The sequence below is a fragment of the Nerophis lumbriciformis genome, linkage group LG27 (genome assembly GCF_033978685.3).
Source record: "Nerophis lumbriciformis linkage group LG27, RoL_Nlum_v2.1, whole genome shotgun sequence".
Lineage (NCBI taxonomy): Eukaryota > Metazoa > Chordata > Actinopteri > Syngnathiformes > Syngnathidae > Nerophis > Nerophis lumbriciformis.
Genome location: NC_084574.2, coordinates 15100338 through 15124209, shown reverse-complemented (window position 1 = coordinate 15124209; position 23872 = coordinate 15100338). Strand labels below are relative to the sequence as shown.

At 38.0% G+C, this 23872-nt stretch overlaps 1 protein-coding gene across 1 annotated transcript in view; it reads right to left on the bottom strand.

Moving 5' to 3' along the window:
* The window catches only part of LOC133570123 (zeta-sarcoglycan), a 783896-nt gene that overhangs the window by 150469 nt on the left and 609555 nt on the right, over nucleotides 1-23872 (bottom strand). Inside the window, exon 4 of the mRNA XM_061922813.2 lies at nucleotides 21636-21723. Within this exon, the coding sequence (XP_061778797.1) occupies nucleotides 21636-21723 (88 nt within the window). The remainder of the gene's footprint in view (nucleotides 1-21635; nucleotides 21724-23872) is intronic.

Below are 23872 nucleotides of genomic sequence, written 5' to 3'. Positions count from 1 at the left end.
TTTTAAACAATCAGCTGCACTCTTAAAAGTACTTTGTACCTTTCTGACAGACATTTCTGTAACCGTAAGTCTAGATCCTTTTGTGTATCTTATGAATTTAATAAATACTTTTTTATCCTGCAAGATAAATTCTCAATTTTGAATGTTGAGTTGAGTTGAGTTTGAGTTTATTTGGAACATGCAAGCATCCGACATGATACGTCACAATTTCCAGTTTCTCTTTTCAACATGTTCGAAAAGGAGTAGGAAGAAGCAGAGCTTATTTAATCCTACCCCTTTTCTTTTACATAACAGTTGCCAACACTTTAGTTCACTTCCTGTTCTCAATTTATTCACAATATACTCCATAAGTAATCACAATAAAAATAAATAAATAAATAATAATTGGCATACATGCCAACCCTCCCGAATTTTCCGGGAGACGCCCGAAATTTAGCGCCTCTCCCGAAAACCTCCCGGGACAAATATTCTCCTGAAAATCTCCCGATTTTCAGCCGGAGCTGGAGGCCACGCCCCCTCCAGCTCCATGCGGACCTGAGTGAGGACACCCTTTTTTCATGACTGGAGAACAACAGGGTGACAAGAACTAAATCATCCAGACTAGAGATAAATTGTATTATTATGTTTATCTTACCTAAAAATAAATATATTTATTAATTAAAAAAATTAAAAAATATTAAATACATTTTTACTATATTTTGCTAAAAACATCAAAATTAATTGTATTTTTATTTGTATTTTTTCCGACTCCTTACTACATCCAGCCATATAATTAAAATAAACATATTTGAAATAATTAATTTTAAATTATCATAATAATTCATTTAAAATTACCATATTTAATTATTAAAATAATTGCATGTTTATCAACAACTTTAGCATTTTATTCATTACATTTTGAAGCTCTCAGAACGCAAGTTATGTTATATTCTTTAAGATTTATTTATGCAAGTTTGAATTATCAATTATCTAAACACAGTTTTGTTTACATATTTTCAGTATGTATGTATATATATATATATATATATATATATATATATATATATATATATATATATATGAAATACTTGGGCTTCACGGTGGCAGAGGGGTTAGTGCATCTGCCTCACAATACGAAGGTCCTGAGTAGTCTTGGGTTCAATCCCGGGCTCGGGATCTTTCTGTGTGGAGTTTGCATGTTCTCCCCGTGACTGCGTGGGTTCCCTCCGGGTACTCCAGCTTCCTCCCACCTCCAAAGACATGCACCTGGGGATAAGTTGATTGGCAACACTAAATTGGCCGTAGTGTGTGGATGTGAGTGTGAATGTTGTCTGTCCATCTGTGTTGGCCCTGCGATGAGGTGGCAACTTGTCCAGGGTGTACCCCGCCTTCCGCCCGATTGTAGCTGAGATAGGCTCCAGCGCCCCCCGCGACCCCAAAGGGAATAAGCGGTAGACAATGGATGGATGGATGAAATACTTGACTTGGTGAATTCTAGCTGTCAATATACTCCTCCCCTCTTAACCACGCCTCCCCCCACCCCTGACCACGCGCCGCCCCCCCCCCCCCCCCCCCCCCCCACACCTCCCGAAATTGGAGGTCTCAAGGTTGGCAAGAATGATAATTGGTGAAGTAAGTTATATTTCATATGATGAGATAAGTAAGATTATTTTGAGAGTGAAAGAATGGATGAATTAAATAAATTCAGAATGTTTATCATGGTTCTTCTTCTTTGTTCTTTGTAAACACTTTAAGTTTGAAGAGTTTCTTGAAGTGGATCATATTAGTACATTGTTTGATTGCTTTGCTTAAACCATTCCATAATTTAGTTCCACATACTGATATACTAAAGGTCTTAAGTGTCGTACGTGCGTACAAATGTTTTAAATAAAATGTTTCTCTAAGATTATGTTTCTCCTCTTTTTTTTGAGAAGAATTGTTGTATATTCTTGGGTAGCAGGTTATAGTTTGCTTCGTGTATAATTTTAGCTGTTTGCAAATTCACTGTGTCGTGGAATTTCAGTATCTTTGATTCAATAAAGGATTTGTGTGTTCTCTATATCCAACATGATGTATTATTCTAACTGATCTTTTTTGTAACACCGTTAATGAATGAAGTGTACTTTTGTAGGTATTTCCCCATATTTCTACACAGTAACTCAGATATGGTAACACTAGCGAGCAGTAGAGAATATGAAGTGATTTTTTGCCTAGAACATGTTTTGCTTTATTCATTATTGACGTGTTTCTTGCTACTTTATGTTGTATATTTTTTACGTGAGATTTCCAGTTCAATTTATCATCAATCATTATACCTAGAAATTTGGTTTCATTTACTCTTTCAATTTGTATTCCGTCTATTTGTATTTGTGTTTGACTTTCTCTTCTACTGTTACCAAATAGCATTATTTTAGTCTTACTGAGATTCAACGATAGTCTTCTTTTTAATTTCTTAATTTCTTCTGTTATTATTTGCATTATCTTCTGTGTGTTCTCTCCTGAACAAAACGCTGTTGTATCATCCGCAAATAACACTAACTTTAAATCCTTTGTAACTTTAAAAATGTCATTTATATAGAGATTGAATAATTTAGGTCCTAGTATTGATCCCTGAGGTACACCACAGGATATATTTAGCGTTGTAGACGTGTGTTCGCCGAGCTTCACGTATTGTTTCCTGTTCGTTAGATAACTTCTTATCCAGTTTAAGACTAACCCCCTGATGCCATATCGTTCTAGTTTTTTGATTAAAATATTGTGATTAATTGTGTCAAATGCTTTAGTTAGATCCAAAAAAACTGCTGCCGCACATTTTTTACTGAATGTGTAATTTGTAATCGTTATAACCCCCTCAAGTTGTAGCCAACAGGCCAAAATGCTTCTTATAGCAGTAATCTCTCTAATAGCTGATAGTACCGGGATGATGTACCGTATTTTCCGGACTATAGAGCGCGTCGGTATATAAGCCGCATCCACTAAATTGTAGGGACAAAATATATATTTTCCACATATTATCTGCACCGGACTATAAGCTGCAGATATTTACGTTGCGAAATGAGTTATTTACAAAGAACAATTCAGTTAATGTTAGATATGTTCGATAAATGCTTTAAAATGTAATATCGGAAATTATGACTTTTTAAAACGCCGCTGTACGGAGCGATACATATCCCGTAAAACACGGACGTAGTATACTCTGGACTGAAGCTTTGTGTCTTCATTGTTTTTGTAGCTGTTGTTTTGAGGCATGTTTAAAAAAAAAAAAAATAATAATGCACTTTGTGAAAGTCAAAGTATAGTATATCCCATAGTTGTAACGGGTATCAGGATTATCTCAGGGAGAGCATATCCCAACTTCCAAGCTGCTGTTTTGAGGCATGTTAAAAAAAATAATGCACTTTGTGACTTCAATAATAAATATGGCAGTGCCATGTTGGCATTTTTTTCCATAACTGGAGTTGAAGATGTTCTCTTATTTTGGAAAACCTTGTTTTTTATTGATTGATTGAAACTTGTATTATTAGATTGCACAGTACAGTATATATTCCGTACAATTTACCACTAAATGGTAACACCCGAATCAGTTTTTCAACTTGGTTAAGTCGGGGTCCACGTTAATCAATTCATGGCAATTCATCTAGCGCTTACATTGTGATTTATCAAGACTGAAATTGTTCTGCGGGTACTGTTTTGTGTCGGTATTTTGCACAGGAATCTTAGTGCAAACTAGGGTTGTACGGCATTCCGGTACTAGTATCGTATCACTGTACTAATTAATCAAAAACGGTACTATCGTCTGTTTGAAATAGATGCATTTTGGCTGAAAAACTGACAATAAAGGTGAAGTTATAACACTGAAACACCCTTAGAAAGAGGTGCTCTAAAGACTTAGTGGCCACATGCGTGGACAGAACCTTTTCGCTCTTATTTCCAAAATGGTGTACATTACTGAATTGGGGATTTATGGCCACTTATGTGGACACTTATACTGCCATCTGGTGGTGTCAGAATGGAATATGGAAAAAAAGTGTAAAAATAAGAATTAGCATGTCACTACACATGAAGTGTACATTTGTGTACTTATGGACTAAGTACATCATATCAAAAGATGATTCTTAGTTTTTATTCTAATTAGGGTCCAATAAGCCCAAATAGCAAAGAGAAATAAAAAAAGCCTGTAAACAAACAGCTTGGGCCTTAAGAGGTTAAGACATGGCTAGCTAGTTAGCGGCTAACATCCATCCGCAATCGGTAGTGTTTGAGCTACTTCTAAATCACTAATCCTTGTCTCCATGGCGATGGATGAATTAAGTTTCTTACAAGTATCAGTATCACTGGAGGACGAGGACCAGCTAAACATGCTTCACTACACACAGTAGGAGGATACAATAGCTCACCGCCGTCACAATGTAAACAAATGCCATGGGTAGATCTACACCTGACATGCACTGTGATGATACCAAGTAATGGTAAATGGGTTATTCTTGTGTAGTGCTTTTCTACCTTCAAAGTCCACATTCACCCATTCACACACACATTCACACACTGATGGCAGGAGCTGCCATGCAAGGCCCTAACCCAACTTGTTTAAGTCGGGGTCCAGGTTAATCAATTCATGGTAAAGTTACATTGTTTAATGTATCAAGTGGGGCTTCACGACAAAATTAGGCATAATAATGTGTTAATTCCACGACTGTATATATCTGTATCGGTTGATATCGGAATCGATAATTAAGAGTTGGACAATATCAGGAAATCGGATATCGGCAAAAAAGCCATTATAGGACATCGCTAGTTAATTTTTATTTACATACCTTAATTGTTTTCCAAACTGCCTGTAACACGGCAGTAAAACGGCTGATCAAACAAAACAGGAGGCATCGTCACGGACCCGCTAGCTGCGAAAGCTCACTCTCGAATCAGCTAAACAGACTCAATAACTACACGGTGACGTATCGATGAATTTACTGAAAGAATGCAAAAAAAAAGGCCGTTGTAAGTTAATAATACTAACACACACACACACACACACACACACACTCGTGAATGTGTTAGCATATTTGCTCATGCTAACGACGCCAGCCTCATTACATTACGATAACATAAAAATATGCATGAAAACACTCGTAAAGACATACCTCATGGAACGGAAGTATTAACAATGTGCATGATCATCGCCCGGGCTTTTGTAAAGATAGAGAGGTGTGTGCCGATCCAAATTATGTCCAACCAACCGAATTTACCACAGGTGGACTCCAATTAAGTTGTAGGAACGTCTCACGGATGATCAGCCTTCATATTTCGAGTGGTTAGCTCCGAGTTACGAAACCGCTGACGTCACTTCCTGTGTGGGCTTGGTCTTTCTGGTGTCACTTCCTCTCCGAACTCACTTTGTAAACAATCAATGAGTCCATACAGAGCTACGTGCCGGAGATTCAATAATTACACGGCTGACTTACCCGTGTAAAAATGTGTCCGAGGAGGTGGACCTTAAATGCTGGTTTAGTGTGGCCGAAACGGGGCTTAGGCTAAATAATTATTCGTTTAAGGGGTTAAACGACTTAGTGTAGACATGGCCTGAATGAGCTGTAACATAACATTTAGAAAAAGTGAAGCACTGAATTAGATATGTCCGATAATATCGGACTGCCGATATTATCGGCCGATAAATGCTTTAAAATGTAATATCGGAAATTATCGGTACTGGTTTCAAAAAGTAAAATTTATGACTTTTTAAAACGCCTCTGTACGGAGTGGTACACGGACATAGGGAGAAGTAAAGCGCAGTTGCGTCTCCCAGTCATACTTGCCAACCCTCCCGGGAGACTCCGGAATTTTAATGCCCCTCTCGAAAATCTCCCGGGGCAACCATTCACCCGAATTTCTTCCGATTTCCACCCAGACTACAATATTGGGGGCGTGCCTTAAAGGCACGGCATTTGCATGCCGGCCCAATCACATAATATCTACGGCTTTTTACACAAACAAGTGAATGCAAGGCATGAATGGTCAACAGCCATACAGGTCACACTGAGGGTGGCCGTATAAACAACTTTAACACTGTTACAAATATGCGCCACACTGTGAACCCACACCAAACAAGAATGACAAACACATTTCGGGAGAACATCCGCACCGTAACACAACATAAACACAACAGAACAAATACCCAGAACCCCTTGCAGCACTAACTCTTCCGGGACGCTACAATATACACCCCCGCTACCCCCTGCCACCCCCCCCCCCCCTCACACACCTTAACCCCGCCCACCTCAACCTCCTCATACTCTCTCAGGGAGAGCATATCCCAAATTCCAAGCTGCTGTTTTGAGGCATGTTAAAAAAAAATCCACTTTGTGACTTCAATAATAAACACTGCCATGTTGGCATTTTTTTTCCATAACGTGAGTGATTTATTTTGGAAAACCTTGTTACATTGTTTAATGCATCCAGCGGGGCATCACAACAAAATTAGGCATAATAATGTGTTAATTCCACGACTGTATATATCGGTATCGGTTGATATCGGAATCGGTAATTAAGAGTTGGACAATATCGGAATATCGGATATCGGCAAAAAAGCCATTATCGGACATCTCTGCACTGAATACTTTCTTGATGCACCGTATGGCCACAAAAAGCCTGGACAATAGGAGGCGTGAGAGAAAAGGGTCACAGCATAAGCAGAAGTTATACTGTAATGGTTTTGAGATTATGCGATTCGTGGTATTTCATATTTTATGGTTTAAAACTCTGCAAAACCATTTGGAATTGACCAGGAATAAGTCCATTCCTTTCCATGGCAGGGATTCCACTGCTCAGGCTGTTACATCACCACCTAGGTGGGTGAAAGGGTAGGGCTTCAAAACCCCAAGTCCACACATCATCTTTATGGTTGGCCATTAAGAAGACAAAGATGAAAGGTTCTCACTCACATAAAATGAGCTGACAGCGACAGCGAGGATGGAGAGAAAGAAGAGAAGGACGGGATGAAAGGAAGTGAGCGAGAGCAATAAAAAGGAGATGAAGTGCCCAAGGCCAACACGCGTACTTAGAATACTTTCTGCAGCAGATGGATCCTCAAGGGAGCTCACATGTTAAGTGTGTTTTTGAAACTTAAGTTGAGGCACTTACAAAGTGGGTGTTTTTTATCATCACAGGGAGATGTAAAAAAAAAAAAAGAAAAAAGAAAAGAAACAAGACAACCAGTAGAATGACCTAATGCGTGCCAACAGGGCACTGAGCTGGAGTACTGCGCTGAAACCATTAGTCTGTTTTAAATACCTTTTTTCAGAGCGCTCATTTCAACATAATAGGACAAACAATAAGCATAATTACACCCAAAACAAAAACAGAGGTGTCAGAATCAGCTGTTGCTTGTATCTTACAATAGAATATGCTTTGTTTGGCCCTAAACAAGATTTTGTTTGTGGGCCCCAATATTACTTTTTCATCCACCCCACCTTGAATCTAACCTCACCGCTCCGCAATAGACACTTAGTATATTTACAAAATAATTATTGACTTAATATGGTTAAAACCATGAATTGATTAACGTGGACCCCGACTTAAACAAGTTGAAAAACTTATTCGGGTGTTACCATTTAGTGGTCAATTGTACGGAATATGTACTGTACTGTGCAATCTACTAATAAAAGTCTCAATCAATCAATAGTTTTTTGTATAGAAATTGTAAGGTCTCCAATGTTTTGTATTTAAAAAAACTTGAACAAGATTTTTGACTTTGTAAAGGTGGGATTTAGATACCGTATTTTCCGGACTATAAGGCGCACTTAAAATCTTTAGTTTTTTCTCAAAACTCGACAGTGCGCCTTATACGGAATACGTTTGGTTGAGCTCACGAACCTCATAGCTATTTTATTTGGTACACGGTATAAGTGTGACCAGTAGATGGCAGTCAAACATAAGAGATAAGTGTTTATTGCCAGTATGATGGCAATATGTCTCAAGTAAACAACACCGACATTTTAAATGCTCCATTGAAAATATAGAACATTACTCACGGCGCTGAAAAATCTGTCAAAATGTTTTAGTACGACTTTGGTAAGCTATGAAGCTGCACCACTTGAAGGATTGTCGGCACATTAAACATACGAGTATTATTATGGTGTGTGTATAAGGTAAGACATTATCAGGCGTTTTCCATCCATCCAACCATTTTCTACTGCTTGTCCCGTTTGGTGTCGCAGGAGGTGCTGGAGCCTATCTCAGCGTTTTGATTAGCAATATTATGCAAAAGCAACTTTTCTTATCTTCTGATACCTGCTGATCTGTATTTGGGATCTGCATAAATCCTGAAAAATTGTGCGCGTCCGTGCCGACGGCGTAGTTGATGAGCTTCTTCTTTTTCTCTATATTCTCGTTATGTGACATTCATCCTCCGCTGTTGCCATTTCTAATATAAAGTAGTGTAAAGTTGTTACTTATATCTGTCAGTAAACTCGCCTCTAAAACATACCGGTGTAGTGAGTTTACATTATTCACCCAAGGAACGTTAGTTATTAGAGAGTTCCGGTCGGAGGTTTTTTCACGGGACACATTTCTGGTGTGGTTGTTTCCGGATGAGGAGATGCTGCTCCGTTATTGATTGAAGTAAAGTCTGAATGTCATTAAAACATTTAGCTCCATATTTCGACACCTCTTCCACTCCCGTCCTTGCACGCTACACCGCTACAGCAAAGATGACGGGGAGAAGACGCTGTCGAAGGTGAGCCACGTAAATATGACCGCCCACAAAACGGCACATCTAGAAGCGACTTGAAGATGATCTGTAAAACATAATCTATGCAACATTTTGACCAAAGAACCACCATTATATGTTATGTAGACCACAAGGAAGTGTTTTACATTTAGAAAAAAATTATATTAACCTGACTCCTTTAATGAGCCCTATAATCCGGTGCGCCTAATATATGAAAAAAGATCAAAAATAGACCATTCATCGGCAGTGCGCCTTATAATCCGGTGCGCCCTATGGTCCGAAAAATACGGTATTTAGATTAGGTTATTGTAAACCAGCTCCGGTATATAGTTCCATCGATCAATGCATGCATCAGTCTTCCCGACATGATAAGCACAGTAGATGGCGTACATCAGTGGTCCCCAACCACCGGGCCGCGGACCGGTTCCGGGCCGCACAAGAAAATAAATAAATAAATAAATAAATTTAATTTTTTTATATATATATTTTTTATTTTTTTTATTTTTATTAAATCTACATAAAAACAGAATATATACACTATATATCAATGTATATCAATACAGTCTGCAGGGATACAGTCCGTAAGCACACATGATTGTATTTATTTATAAAAAAATAAATAAATACAAATAGATAAATAAATAAAAATAAAAAAACACCCCTTCGCCCCGGTCCACGGGACAAATTTTCAAGCTTTGACCGGTCCGCAGCTACAAAAAGGTTGGGGACCACTGGCGTACATGACCAGAAAGCCCACAATATTTACATGTTTATGTTGAAGTTTAAATAATGTTTTTTAGGATGCATTTAAACCGGTGGTGTCATTGGCTCCCTCAAATATATTTAAACTCCCTTATTTTTTTAAAGTTTTTTATTTTACGAAATGTTGTGACAAATGTTATACAAAGTAGCCAGAATGCGTGTTTTAATAATCATACAACCACTTAAATATTTCAAGTTTCACTCCACTTCATAATGTAAAGTATAAATGTTACCTGATTTGTTTAGGGTTATTATTGGATGAAAATAATCATCATACATAATTCCTATAGTTATTATTAGTGGATCTAATGGGTGTGACACCTCCCCTGTCTTTGAAAAAAATGGTGACGCCTCGGTTTTGGACTTTAATCGAGGTTCCTTGAACGCACCACAATTATGTTCAATGAGACGCAGAAGTGAAACTTTGTCTGGTGCCACAAATGTATCACATTTTTATCTTCGTTCTATCACCTCATCCTAGTTCCCAAATGGTGGCGCTGTGAATGAATGCATATATGTGTGCTTTCATGAATTGTGTGAAGAGTCAAGTGTTCAATGCTGGGGTTGTCACTACCAGGAGGAATAAACCACGGGGGAGGGACAAACATTCATACATATGACATACATTCATGCAGTAGCCTGCTCACAGCCAGATTAGAGTTGCATGTGAAAATGATGTAATATTTTGTTAGCAATCTACTAAATGTAAACATGCCAGCAAAAGAAAGGATACCAAAGACTTGAAATCTTGTTTGATTACTCAATGTATTATTACAACACAGGAGAGTTACTTGCGGTAGCAGCCACGTGACACAAAGGGCCTGATTTACTAAGATCCAAATACCACATACTAAAAAGTGTATGCAATCTATAAGAAATGATGTACTACAGTATTAGTGGGCGGGTTGCATATGATCTACTAACACTGACAGTGCATTTGAAAAATGGTGCAGACCGCCCTATTTTTGTGAGGATTTTGAATATTTTTTTTGTGATTCGTCACATGAGTTACCTCATTATTTTTGACAGCCTTAAAAAATACAGTATTTTTCCAGGATTTATGACAACACCTAGCAGTATGCTGAGAAGGGGCAGTGTTTTATATTTGCATCCTTATGTGTGTATGAGAGAAAAAGCTATATGTGGTGCAGGGTCAGCACAAAGGGAACTGGGAGCCATAGCAGCCCAAGACTGGGGGATTTCCAGAGGATCCTCAAAAATTCCATTCTGCTCCGTTCCATCTTATCAGGAATCCACTTAGGCCTTTGAACAAGGTGTGTGTGTGGGTGTGTGTGTACGTATGTGTGTGTGTTCTTGTATTGCTGCCCTTCTTGAAACATCAACAAGGAAAAGTACCGTCCATATGAGGACCGGTGAACAAATTAAGACATAAATCTTGGTCCCGATACGGAAAACCATTGCATCTAATAGAGAATGTCTCATTTGCACCCTTGGTGGTGAAATCTATCAAAATTAGGGTGGTCCCAAAAAGGAGGGATTTTTCAAATTGACTGTGTGTCGGTTTTAAAAGTGCTCCCCCTCTGGTCAACATATGAAGTAAAAAGTGTGTGTAAGAAATTGAAATGCGCCCCCTTTGGCCAAAATTTATCAAAACAATTTAAGACGGGTACAAGCGGCCGAAATGAGTTTCCTCCGCCGAGTGGCGGGGCTCTCCCTTAGAGATAGGGTGAGAAGCTCTGTCATTCGGGGGGAGCTCAAAGTAAAGCCGCTGCTCCTCCACATCGAGAGGAGCCAGATGAGGTGGTTCGGGCATCTGGTCAGGATGCCACCCGAACGCCTCCCTAGGAAGGTGTTTCGGGCACGTCCGACTGGTAGGAGGCCACGGGGAAGACCCAGGACACGCTGGGAAGACTATCTCTCCCGGCTGGCCTGGGAACGCCTCGGGATCCCCCGGGAGGAGCTGGACGAAGTGGCTGGGGAGAGGGAAGTCTGGGCTTCCCTGCTTAAGCTGCTGCCCCCGCGACCCGACCTCGGATAAGCGGATGGATGGATGGATGGAATGGAATTTAAGAAAATATGTATTTAGAGACATACTGTAATAACTTGAAGTAAATAATGAAGATTAAAAACCAATTACAAACAAAACATAAACAATTTTAAAAAAATAACTAAAAGCGGTCTTTTTCTCGAAATGTGTTAACTTTTTTCTAATAAAATTGGGAACAATTTATCGTATTCTTTCTGTTTCTGTAATATTGCAATATTGTCTCGTAAAATCATTACTTTTTTATGTTAAATTATTATTTTTTAATGCAAAATGGTGACATTTGTCATATAAAATTCTGACTTTTCACAATATAGCCAATTTTTGTTGTAAAATAGTTTTTTTTTTGGTAAAATTATAACTTTTGTCATAATTTTGCCGAGTAAAATTCCGATTATTATTACTATATTGCCAACATTTAAATGTTTTCTTATACAATTTTGACTTTTGTCGCGTAAAATTACGACTCTTTTCATAAAATAAAGCTTTTCTTGTAAAATTGCGACTGTTATTGAGTACAATTCCAACTTTTATCATAATATTGCACAACTGTTAAATTTTTCTTGCAAAAATGTTGACTTGCATTGGGTAAAATGACGACTTTTTTTATAACGCTGCCAAAAATCTAAGTTTTTCTTGTGACATTGTGACATTTTTCTTGTGAAATACCAACTCATTTTTCACAACAAGCTTTTTTATATTGGCATAGTATGTATATATTATTAATGTGGTAAATACACATCTTTATGTATCTAGAAAGGGTGGTCCTAAAGAGGTAGGCATTATTCGGAGGTCTCAAGAAGATAAAAATACAACAATTTGTGTGTGTGTGTGTGTGTGTGTGTGTGTGTGCAGGTGGGGAGCCTTTACTCAAAGTATCCGTGTGAAGACAGTTGTCACAAGATCTGTGTGCACTGCATTTTAATGTGTATCTAAAGGCATTTGTATGCAGGAGGAAACTCCTAACTAGTGCCTGCCTTGTCCAGTGTGTGTGTGTGTGTGTGTGTGTGTGTCTGTGTGTGTGTGTAAGTAAAGGTAGGTCATGCAACAGAGTTCATGTCATCCTCTAGCGGCCTGGCTAAATTGACTGCAGACTGTCTCGCCGACCAATTTTACAGACTGATTCTGCCGACTTCAAGATAGCCATGCAGACTTACTCACATACATCAGAAAATAAATGTGCTTTCTAGATGAGCCGAGCTGCTTTTGGGAAGCTTTAACAGCAAGAAAAGAGCTGTCGGGGATTTTTAAAGTCCTATAGAGAAGGCAACACTGTGCATATGTATCAACATTTCGAAGGTGCCTGGCCAGTCTATTGTTAGGGACGTACATTTAACTGTAACATGTACAGTAGGGAAGGGATTAATATGGCCCCAATTCTGGGTGGCTCTTGCGTGAGAGGAAAGCGGGTGGTAAATAATTTTGTAATGCTGTTTGCTAAAAATGATGGAAAGTGCCACTCTACAAAGCAACTGACACTGCGGTCAAAGTTGGATTTGCTGCAAAACACATTTTAAGATATTCAACACTCTACTGCCACCTGGTGGCTGAAGTGGATAGTGCCCCAATTTGTACCCCGATTTTTCATGTTTCATGTGTCGGGTAAAGCGCGACGAATGATGCCAAATGAATCCTCTTTCCATAATATATTGGATACATATGTGCGATAGAATCATTTGATTCTGTTATACCAATTGTATTTGTTGTCTATGTATTTTCAAATACTGTATATATATATATCTATCTATCTATCTATCTATCTATCTATCTATCTATCTATCTATCTATCTATATATATATATATATATATATATATATATATATATATATATATATATATACTTATACTCCGAAAAATACGGTACATACTTGCAGTGTGTATATAAAATGCTGATGAAGGGTTTTGAAGTCGTTTTAGAGGGCTCTGAAGGTTGCAACGGTGACTCCCATTAGCGGAATTTTATCTAAAGAATCCTAAAAAAAAAGATGTTTTGTTGTCTCTCATAATGATAAGAAGTACAGTCCCCTGTTAAATGGGACCTATGATTAATTTAGTGTTTTCTGATTTGTTAAATCATGTCAAATTTGGCCATCTGCGGCCTTTTCTTCTAAGATTTAAATACCACACGCTAAACAGTGTGTGCAAACTATAAAATGGTATGTATTATTAGTGGCCATGTTGCGTGTGATATATTAAGCCTGCACGTACAATTGATAACAAAGGCAAATATGGTGCAGACCGCCTTATTTAAATGAGGATTTTGTGTGGACAATGCAGCTTTTATCATGGAGACACTCAATCATTTACTACACATTCAGGTTATCGTGCTCCTTCCTACCTGTGGCGTCTTGCTGTTTTGAAACATTCAGCAGACATGCACCACATTTGATGTGTTGCAGTGCATCTACAAGGAACTTACTTTTTAACGGTCCAAAGGTGCATTCTAGGCGCTGGCACTAACGACGAGTGTGCATGGTAATGTTCCAGATGCCAGAAAAATTCCTATTTCAAGAAGTTATTTTCATGTACCGTATTTTCCGATCTATAAGACGCACTTAAAATAATTAGTTTTCCTCAAAACTCGACAGTGCGCCTTATAACCCGGTGTGCCTAATGTACAGAATCATTCTGGTTTTGCTTACCGACCTCGAAGCTATTTTATTTGGTACATGGTGAAATGATAACTGTGACCAGTAGATGACAGTCACACATAAGAGATACATGTAGACTGCAATATGACTCAAGTAAACAACACCAACATTTTAAATGTTCCATTGAAAATATAGATCATTACACATGGTTCACAAAAATCTATCAAAATGTTTTAGTACGACTTTGGTAAGCTATGAAGCCGCACCACTTGATGGATAGACTAGTATTATACAAGTATTATTATGGTGTTTGTATAAGATAAGACATATTATTTGGTGTTTTATTTTGCAATATTATGCAAAAGCAACTTTTCTTACCTTCTGGTACCTGCTGCTCTGTATTTGGGATCTGCATAAGTCCTGAAAAATTGCGCGCTTCTGCCTTTGTAGTCCGTGCCAACAGCATAGTCGATAAGTTTCTTAATTTTCTCTATCTTCTTGTTATGGGACATTCATCCTCCGGTGTTGCCATTTCTAATATAAAGTAGTGTAAAGTTGTTACTTATATCTGTCAGTAAACTCGCCATGAAAGCGCTAAAACATACCGGTGTAGTGAGGTAACATTATTCACCCAAGGAACTTTAGTTATTAGAGAGTTCCGGTCGGACTGTTTTTACGGCGTTGTTGTTGCACTATTGCAGGGGTCGGCAACCTTTACCAGTCAAAGGGCCATTTTGACCAGTTTCACAAATTAAAGAAAACAACGGGAGCCACAAAATTCTTTTGAAATTTAAAATGAAATAACACTGCATACAAAGTTTTTTTTCTTGCTTTGTGCTATGTATAAACCAAGGGTCTCAGACACGCGGCCCACACCTTAATATGAAAATTGAATGTTAGTGCGGCCCGTGGGTTTTATATGAATGGCGCGTGACAGCGTCATACTTGTCAACCCTCCCGATTTTTCCGACAGACTATGATCGTCAAGGCAACTGTTCTCTCGAACTTGCCGTGATGGTACAACATTTAGCGCCCACTAAAATCAACATGCCGGCCCAGCCACACGTTGTATGGGGCTTCTGCTTGCACACATAAGTGACAGCAATGCATACTTGGTCAACAACCACACAGGTTACACTGACGGTGGCTGTATAAAAAACTTTAACACTCTTACTAATAATGCGCCACACTGTGAACCCACATCAAACAAGAATGACAAACACATTTCGGGAGAACATCCGCACCGTAACACAACATAAACACAACAGAACAAATACCCAGAATCCCATGCAGCCCTAACTCTTCACCTCAACCGACGCACAGAGGGGGGGTTGATGTGTGAGGGAGCAGGGTTGGGGTGGGGGCGGGGTTTGGTGGTAGCAGGGGTGTATAATGTAGCCCGGAAGAGTCAGGGCTGCATGGGATTCTGGGTATTTGTTCTGTTGTTTTTATGTTGTGTTAAGGTGCAGATGTTCTCCCGGAATGTGTTTGTCATTCTTGTTTGGTTTTGGTTCAAAGTGTGGCACATTATTAGTAAGAGTGTTAAAGTTGTTTTAAATGGCCACCGTCAGTGTAACCTGTGTGGCTGTTGACCAAGTATGCCTTGCTGCCACTTACGTGTGCAAGCAGAAGATGCATATAACAAGAGGCTGGGTTGGCACGCTGTTTATACAGATTGTAGAGGGCGCTAAATGCTGTACCATCATGGCACGCCCTTATTATTAATGTAAGGGTGAAAATCGGAGAATATTAATCCTGGGAGTTTTCTGCAATAGGCACTGAAATCCGGAAGTCTCCCGGGAAAATCGGGCGGGGGGGTCGGCAAGTCTGCGGCTGAGCCGCATCAGACTGATCAAAGAGCCGCATGCGGCTCCGGAGCCGCGGGTTGCCGACCCCTGCACTAGTGAGCCAGATGAGAAGACGCTGCTCCGTTATTGGTTTAAGTAAAGTCTGAATGTCATTAAAACAGTTAGCGCCATCTTTTGACACTTCTTCCACTCCCGTCCTTGCACGCTACACCGCTACAACAAAGATGACGGGGAGAAGACGCTGTCGAAGGTGAGCCACGTAAATTAGACCGCCCACAAAACGGCGCATCCTGAAGGGACTGTCAGAAAGCGACTTGGAGATGGTCTGTAAAACATAATCTATGCAACATTTTGACCAAAGAACCACCATTACATGTTATGTAGACCACAAGGAAGTGTTTTACATTGAGAAAAAAAATAAATAATATGACTTATTTAATGTGCCCTATAATCTGGTGCGCCTTATATATGAAAAAAATATTGAAAATAGACCATTCACCGGCAGTGCGCCTTATTCTCCGGTGCGTCCTATGGTCCGGAAAATACGGTTTATTAAAAAGTAATCTTCATTCGAAAAAAACGTATCAATGGATTTTTTTTTAATCAGCCCTATAAGTAATCCAACCGTTACATAATTACAAAATGATATTGCTGAATGGACAGATGTCTAATATTTTCACTTTTGACAGTTCATAAACAGAACGTTGTTAAGCATACGCAGGATGGAGCTGCAGCGTGATCGCCTCCTTTCTCACAGCCATTTCTGCGCAACTGCTAGTTTGCACGCACATTTTAGACGTCCTAAACAAAGACGTAAAACAGCTCCCACCGAACAGTTTTAGTCTTGATTGATCACAATGCGAGTGCTAAATAATGTATTTGCATTTTCTCCTCCCACACTGCAAAAACTGAAATCTATGTAAAATTAAATATCTCAAATAAGGGTGATATTTGCTTATTTTCTGTCTGATAAAATCATTCTTCTCACTAAGCAGATTTTATGTTAGAGTGTTTTACTTGTTTTAAGTGTTTTGGTCCTAAATGATCTCAGTAAGATATTACAGCTTGTTGCGAAGATTTTATGACCTATATTGAGTAAAACATGCTTGGAACTATATTATCAACTGTTGCAAAGGTGTGTCATAAACACTCACAAGTATAAAACTACTTTGTTAAAGTAATAATTTCTTATTTCAAGCATGAACAAAAAAAAAATCATGACTTTGAAACAATTGTGTCTCATAATTAAAACAGATGACAGCCAAATGGACTTTGCTGTTTTATTTTCAATGAAACAATAGAAAATACGTACTCATATAGTAGTACAGTTGTTATTAGTGAGAATATACTTATTTTAAGGTATTTTTTGGGTTCGTTGAGGTTAGCTAATTTTACTTGTTTTGGAAAGTCTTGACAAGCCAAATATTCTTGTTATATTGGCAGATAATTTTGCTTAGTTAAAAAAAAATACCCCTAATTTTTGTATTTTTTGTTGTTGTTTTTGAACACTGACTTTTTGCAGTGCAGTGATGAGGTTGTTCTGATTATCAATATATTATACTGCATATTTATAAAGACAGACTTGCTGTATACAAAACCCAAAACCAGTGAAGTTGGCACGTTGTGTCATTCGTAAATAAAAACAGAATACAATGATTTGCAAATCCTTTTCAACTTATATTCAATCGGATATACCGCAAAGACAAGATATGTAATTATGGCACCCACCTGTTCCCAATTATCTTGTTTACCTGTGGGATGTTCCAAATAAATGTTTGATGAGCATTCCTCAACTTTCTCAGTCTTTTTTGGCCACTTTTTTGAAACATGTTGCAGGCATCAAATTCCAAGTGAGTGAATATTTGCAAAAAATAACAACGTTTTCCAGTTCGAAGGGGAAGTATCTTGTCTTTGCAGTCTATTTAATTGAATATAGGTCGAAAAGGATTTGCAAATCATTGTATTCTGTTTTTATTTACCATTTACACAACGTAACAACTTTACTGGCTTTTGGGTTTTGTAGATTTTGCTTACTATTTTACTCAAAAATGATATTCATTGTGCAGCCCTAATACTACAGTCACTTTGAGAGTATCACAGTGACAAAGCACTTCACCTCTGAAGATACACGTTCCTTTCAATGTTTTGAGTCATAGACCTCGCATTGCCGTGACTGTTGTAAGCCGCGCTTTCTGACAGCAACCAAACGAGCAGGCACAGCAGGGAACTTTGTGGGAGGTAAAATCCACATTTGCTTGTGTCAGCTGTGAAATATGTCAAGGACTTAAAGATCTCTTTACATAACCAGTACAAAATGTAGTTCTTAAAGGGGAACATTATCACATTTTCAGAAGGGTTAAAACCATTAAAAATCAGTTCCCAGTGGCTTATATTATTTTTTGAAGTTTTTTTTCAAAATTTTACCCATCACGCAATATCCCTAAAAAAAAGCTTCAAAGTGCCTGAATTTAACCATCGTTATATACACCCGTCCATTTTCCTGTGACGTCACATAGTGATGCCAATACAAACAAACATGGCGGATAGAACAGCAAGCTATAGCGACATTAGCTCGGATTCAGACTCGGATTTCAGCGGCTTAAGCGATTCAACAGATTAGGCATGTATTGAAACGGATGGTTGTAGTGTGGAGGCAGGTAGCGAAAACGAAATTGAAGAAGAAACTGAAGCTTTGAGCCATATCGGTTTGAACCGTATGCAAGCGAAACCGACGAAAACGACACGACAGCCAGCGACACGGGAGAAAGCGAGGACGAATTTGGCAAACGCCTTCTAACCAACGATTGGTATGTGTTTGTTTGGCATTAAAGGAAACTAACAACTATGAACTAGGTTTACAGCATATGAAATACATTTGGCAACAACATGCACTTTGAGAGTGCAGACAGCCCATTTCAGGCGCGCAAAGAACATATATTTTTCCACGATTTCAGCACTCAGGTTAACCATACCTAAATAGACACAAAATACTGCATTACACAAGACTACCCGAATGTACTCGAATGATTGAAAAAAATAAATGTTTTTAAGCTAAATTATTGGTAAACACAGTTTTCATCAATTAATATATTATGTAGACATACCCTCATCCGCTCTCTTTTCCTGAAAGCTGATCTGTCCAGTTTTGGAGTTGATGTCAGCAGGTCAGGGAAGCTAGGGTTTTTATCGTTGGAAATGCATCTGCTTTGAGTGTCGCAGGATATCCACACATTCTTGCCATCTCTGTCGTAGAATAGCTTTCGTCGGTAAAGTGTGCGGAACAAACGACTGACCATTTCGTCGGCTTTCCCCACACCCTCGTATTTTGAACAAATTTCATCCAATTTCTTGCCACTTTCGCATCTTTGGGCCACTGGTGCAACTTGAATCCGTCCCTGTTCGTGTTGTTACACTCTCCGACAACACACCGACGAAAGTGAGAAAATCGCGGATTTTTCCCGATGTGACGACGTGACGTCATCGCTCCGAGAGCGAATAATAGAAAGGCGTTTAATTCGCCAAAATTCACCCATTTAGAGTTCGGAAATCGGTTAAAAAAATATATGGTATTTTTTCTGCAACATCAAGGTATATATTGACGCTTACATAGGTCTGGTGATAATGTTCCCCTTTAACATATCTGATAGTACTGCATCTGGTTGTTGATCCATTTCATGTCCCATAGTAGTGAACAAATACCCATTTAGCCCACATTATTCAATGTATTTTTCCCATTGATCCACCCAGTGACACTGTGATGAGAATAGTTCTATTCAAATGAGAATCCTTTACCTGGGATTAGGGTTGTACGGTATACCGGTATTAGTATAATACAGCAATACTAATGAATCATTTTCGGTACGATACCGTCTCTGAAACGTACCGGTCTCGCACCCTCCCTGCGCCCGCGTCGAAGTCATGTTGTGTCATTGCTGGTGTACGAGAAGACGAGCATGTTCGGCGGCACACAATCACAGAGTACTTAAAAGCAGACACATTGTGTAGACAGAAAAGGGAGAACGGACGCATTTTGGCTTAAAAACTAAGGATAAAGGTGAATTATAACACTGAAACGCCCACCGGAAAGGATGCTTTAAGACAGGGATAGCTAGCTAGCGGCTAACGTCCATCCGCCGTCGGCAGTGTTTTAGCTACTTCTAAATCACTAATCCTGGTCTCCATGGCGACAAATAAAGTATGTTTCTTACAAGTATCATCCCTGCAGGACGAGGAATAGCTAAACATGCTTTACTACACACCGTAGCTCACCGGCATCAAAATGTAAACAAACGCCTTTGGTGGCTCTACACCTAACATCCACTGTAATGATATCAAGTACAGGCACGTATCTAGTCGCTACTACTCTGATTTTTATGATCTTTCGTTTAAAAAAAAAATGATATTATGTTTATAAACTCAGGAAATGAGTACTTTGAATATGACCAATGTATGATCCTGTAACTACTTGGTATCAAATTGATACCCAATTTTGTGGCATCATCCAAAACTAATGTAAAGTATCAAACAACAGAAGAATAAGTGATTATTACATTTGAACAGAAGTGTAGATAGAACATGTTAAAAGAGAAAGTAAGCAGATATTAACAGTAAATGAACAAGTAGATTAATAATTAATTTTTCTACCACTTGTCCTTAATAATGTTGACAAAATAAAAAAATGATAAATGACACAATATGTTACTGCATATGTCAGCAGACTAATTAGGAGCCTTTGTTTACTTACTTACTACTAAAAGACAAGTTGTCTAGTATGTTCACTATTTTATTAAAGGACTTAACTGCAATAAGAAACATATGTTGAATGTACCCTAAGATTTGTTTGTTAAAATAAAGCCAATAATGCCATTTTTTGTCGTCCCCTTTATTTTGAAAAGTACCAAAATAATTTTAGTACCGGTACCAAAATATTGGTATCGTTACAACACTACATTTCCATTATTTACTGTTCATTTTCAGCAAAAAGGAGAGATCACACATACAAAAGGTACGCACACAGCTTGATTGTAAACACCACGTACAGTAAAATGGTGTCACATTAATCACAAGTCTGCTCGCTGTCATAAATCTGGTCCTCGTTGTTTCAGTCTCCCAATTATTCAAACCATAACGATCCCCCTTTACGGTGACATCAGCTAACCTTTTAAAGTCATTATTCTCAAATAGTACTGGATATTCTTAATTTACCCCTCCACCATCCATCAAACAGAAAGAAAAAAAAAAAAAACATGTGAGCTGGTAAATTCCTATTAGGACCATACATTTGAACGCATCGCAGTGCTGGATAAATGAAAATGAGTCATCAGCCAGTCCGACACATTTTTCATCCAAGGTAATGCAACATGCAAATTCAGTGTTTGCATGCTTGCATGGGTTATTGAATTCTATAGGAGGATCGCCATGAATGCAACATGTGCTCGGAATGATGTCCTCTGAAGAACAATAGCCGCTCGCTAATCCAATTAGAGCTGATAAAAATGACTCGGTCAAAGAAAAAAAAAAAAAAAAAGAAAAAAAAAAATGCTTTCAGGCTGAGCGAGAACGCCTAATGGAAATAGATAGTATTTAGTTTGGTAAACACAGGGGGTAAATGCATTCAGGAAGTCAAGCAAAAACAAAGCAATATAACTTAATGTCCTTTGAGAAATGATCTACTTGCTTTTATGTGCTTTTTTTCATACTCTGTTTGTGTCTGCTAGAATGTGTGTGTGTGTGTTATAGTGTGTGTGTGTGTGTGTGTGTGCCTTACCCACGGTAAGCTGACCAGTGAGTTGTCCCTCGCCATTCCTCGCATTGATAGTCACATTTCTATCAGACTGCATGATCAATGGACTGTCCTGCAAAAAAGAAATTGGGGGTAGTTTAGAACAAATGACATTTACAGAAGGAGCGGTGTGGCTCGGTTGGTAACGCAGACAGTTCCAGGTTCAATCCCTGATTCCGCCATCCTGGTCACTGTGGTTGGGTCCTTGGGCACTTTACCCACCTGCTCCCAGTACCACCCACACTGGTTTAAATGTGCCTTAAATATGTAAATCAGGGATGAGTTTGCAGAGTATAAAAATGAACCTGGATTTTTTGGATGAAAGGAACAGCTGTTCTAAATGTGTCCACTGGATGTCGCAATAGCAATTATTTGTATCTTTGTAGATGATGCTACATATGTACAAAATAAACCACACGACGTGCATCAGTTGATGGAAAATGATCAAACTACATAAATAACATACTGTAATTTGATTTTGATATCATTCTTGTATCTTGATAGATTAAAAATTAACACCAATGAGTTGACCGATGAACATTATCACATTATTTACTCAGAAAATATAAATAACGACAAATAAAGACAGAATACTATTAACCGCAACATGAAAGTGTAGAAAAAACCCAACGACATTATGATTTGTACATTTTCAGAATGTGCTTGTTCTATTTTCAAACAGAGAAAACTATCTGAAGTTGTCTTTATTTTTAAGTTATCGTGCCGTGATTTTACCAGTCCGACCCACTTGGGAGTAGTTTTTTCTCCATGTGGCCCCCGATCTAAAATTAGTTTGTATATATGAGTTATGTACAAAATAAACCACATGATGTTAGTATGTCAGTTGAGGAAAATGATCAAACTACATGAATAACATACAAAAATGATACAAAAATCTAATTACAGTATCGAGATAGATTGAAAATTAACACCAATGAGTTGACTGATGAACATTATCACATAATTTATTCAGAAAATATAAATAACGACAAATAACGTATACATACTATTAACCGCAACAGGTAAGTGTAGAAAAAAACCAACAACATTATGATTTGCACATTTTCAGAATGTGCTTGTTCTATTTTCAAACAAAGAAAACAATCTGAAATTGTCTTTATTTTTTAGTTATCGTGCCGTGATTTTACCAGTCCGACCCACTTGGGAGTAGATTTTTCTCCATGTGGCCCCCGATCTAAAATGAGTTTGTATGTATGAGTTACGTACAAAACAAACCACATGATGTTTTTCTCTGTGATTTTGATATCATTTTTGTATCTATATAGATTTAAAATTAATTAGGGATGATGTTTGATAAGAAATTATCGAGTTTGAGCCTATTATCGAATCCTCTTATCGAACCGATTCCTTATCGATTCTCTTATCGAGTCCAGATAGGTTGTTGTATATGGAAAAAAAACATACAATATTTGGTTTAACAAAAGCTCACTTTTATTATATAAGAAAAAAAAATAATCTAATGAATAAATAAATATTGACTGTTACCCCCCTAAAAAATAAAAATAAATAAATATTGACTGTTGTTACCCAAAGTATATTAAGTGGGATTTTTCAGAAAAACAAATATATACAGTAACACAAAAACGACCTGTCTCTGTGATCACTATAGGTGTATAAATAATAATATAGTGTTAAATAAAATCAGTCCCTTGGGCACAAAACTGAAAATAATACAGCTCTCCAAAAAGTGCTCTTCTGCTGGTATTTGACATACTTGTTTGTTTTGATGCTTTGACATTTTTGCACTTTATTTCTTTATTGAAAGAAAATTCAATAAAGGTTACAATACTAAAAAAATGAAAAGTTAAAGCTAAAAAATACACTTTATTGAGTTAACATTATTACATAATGATTTTTTACATTTTCAGAATGGGCTTGTTCTATTTTTTAACAAATAAAACAATCTGTTGTCTTTATTTTTAAGTTATCGTGCCGTGATTTCACCAGTCCGGCCCACTTGGGAGTAGATTTTTTTCTCCATGTGGCCCCCGATCTAAAATGAGTTTGACACCCCTGATGTAGATAATGGCTTTCACTATATAAAGCGCAGAAGAGTGCTATATAAAAATAATTCACTTCCCTTTACAATAAAAAAAAACTAAAGATAACTAGGACATGTCATTGTTTTGACCGCCACAAAGTGTTGGTTGGTTGCTTGCAGGGTTATTAAAACAATATGCAGATGATTATCACAAAACATT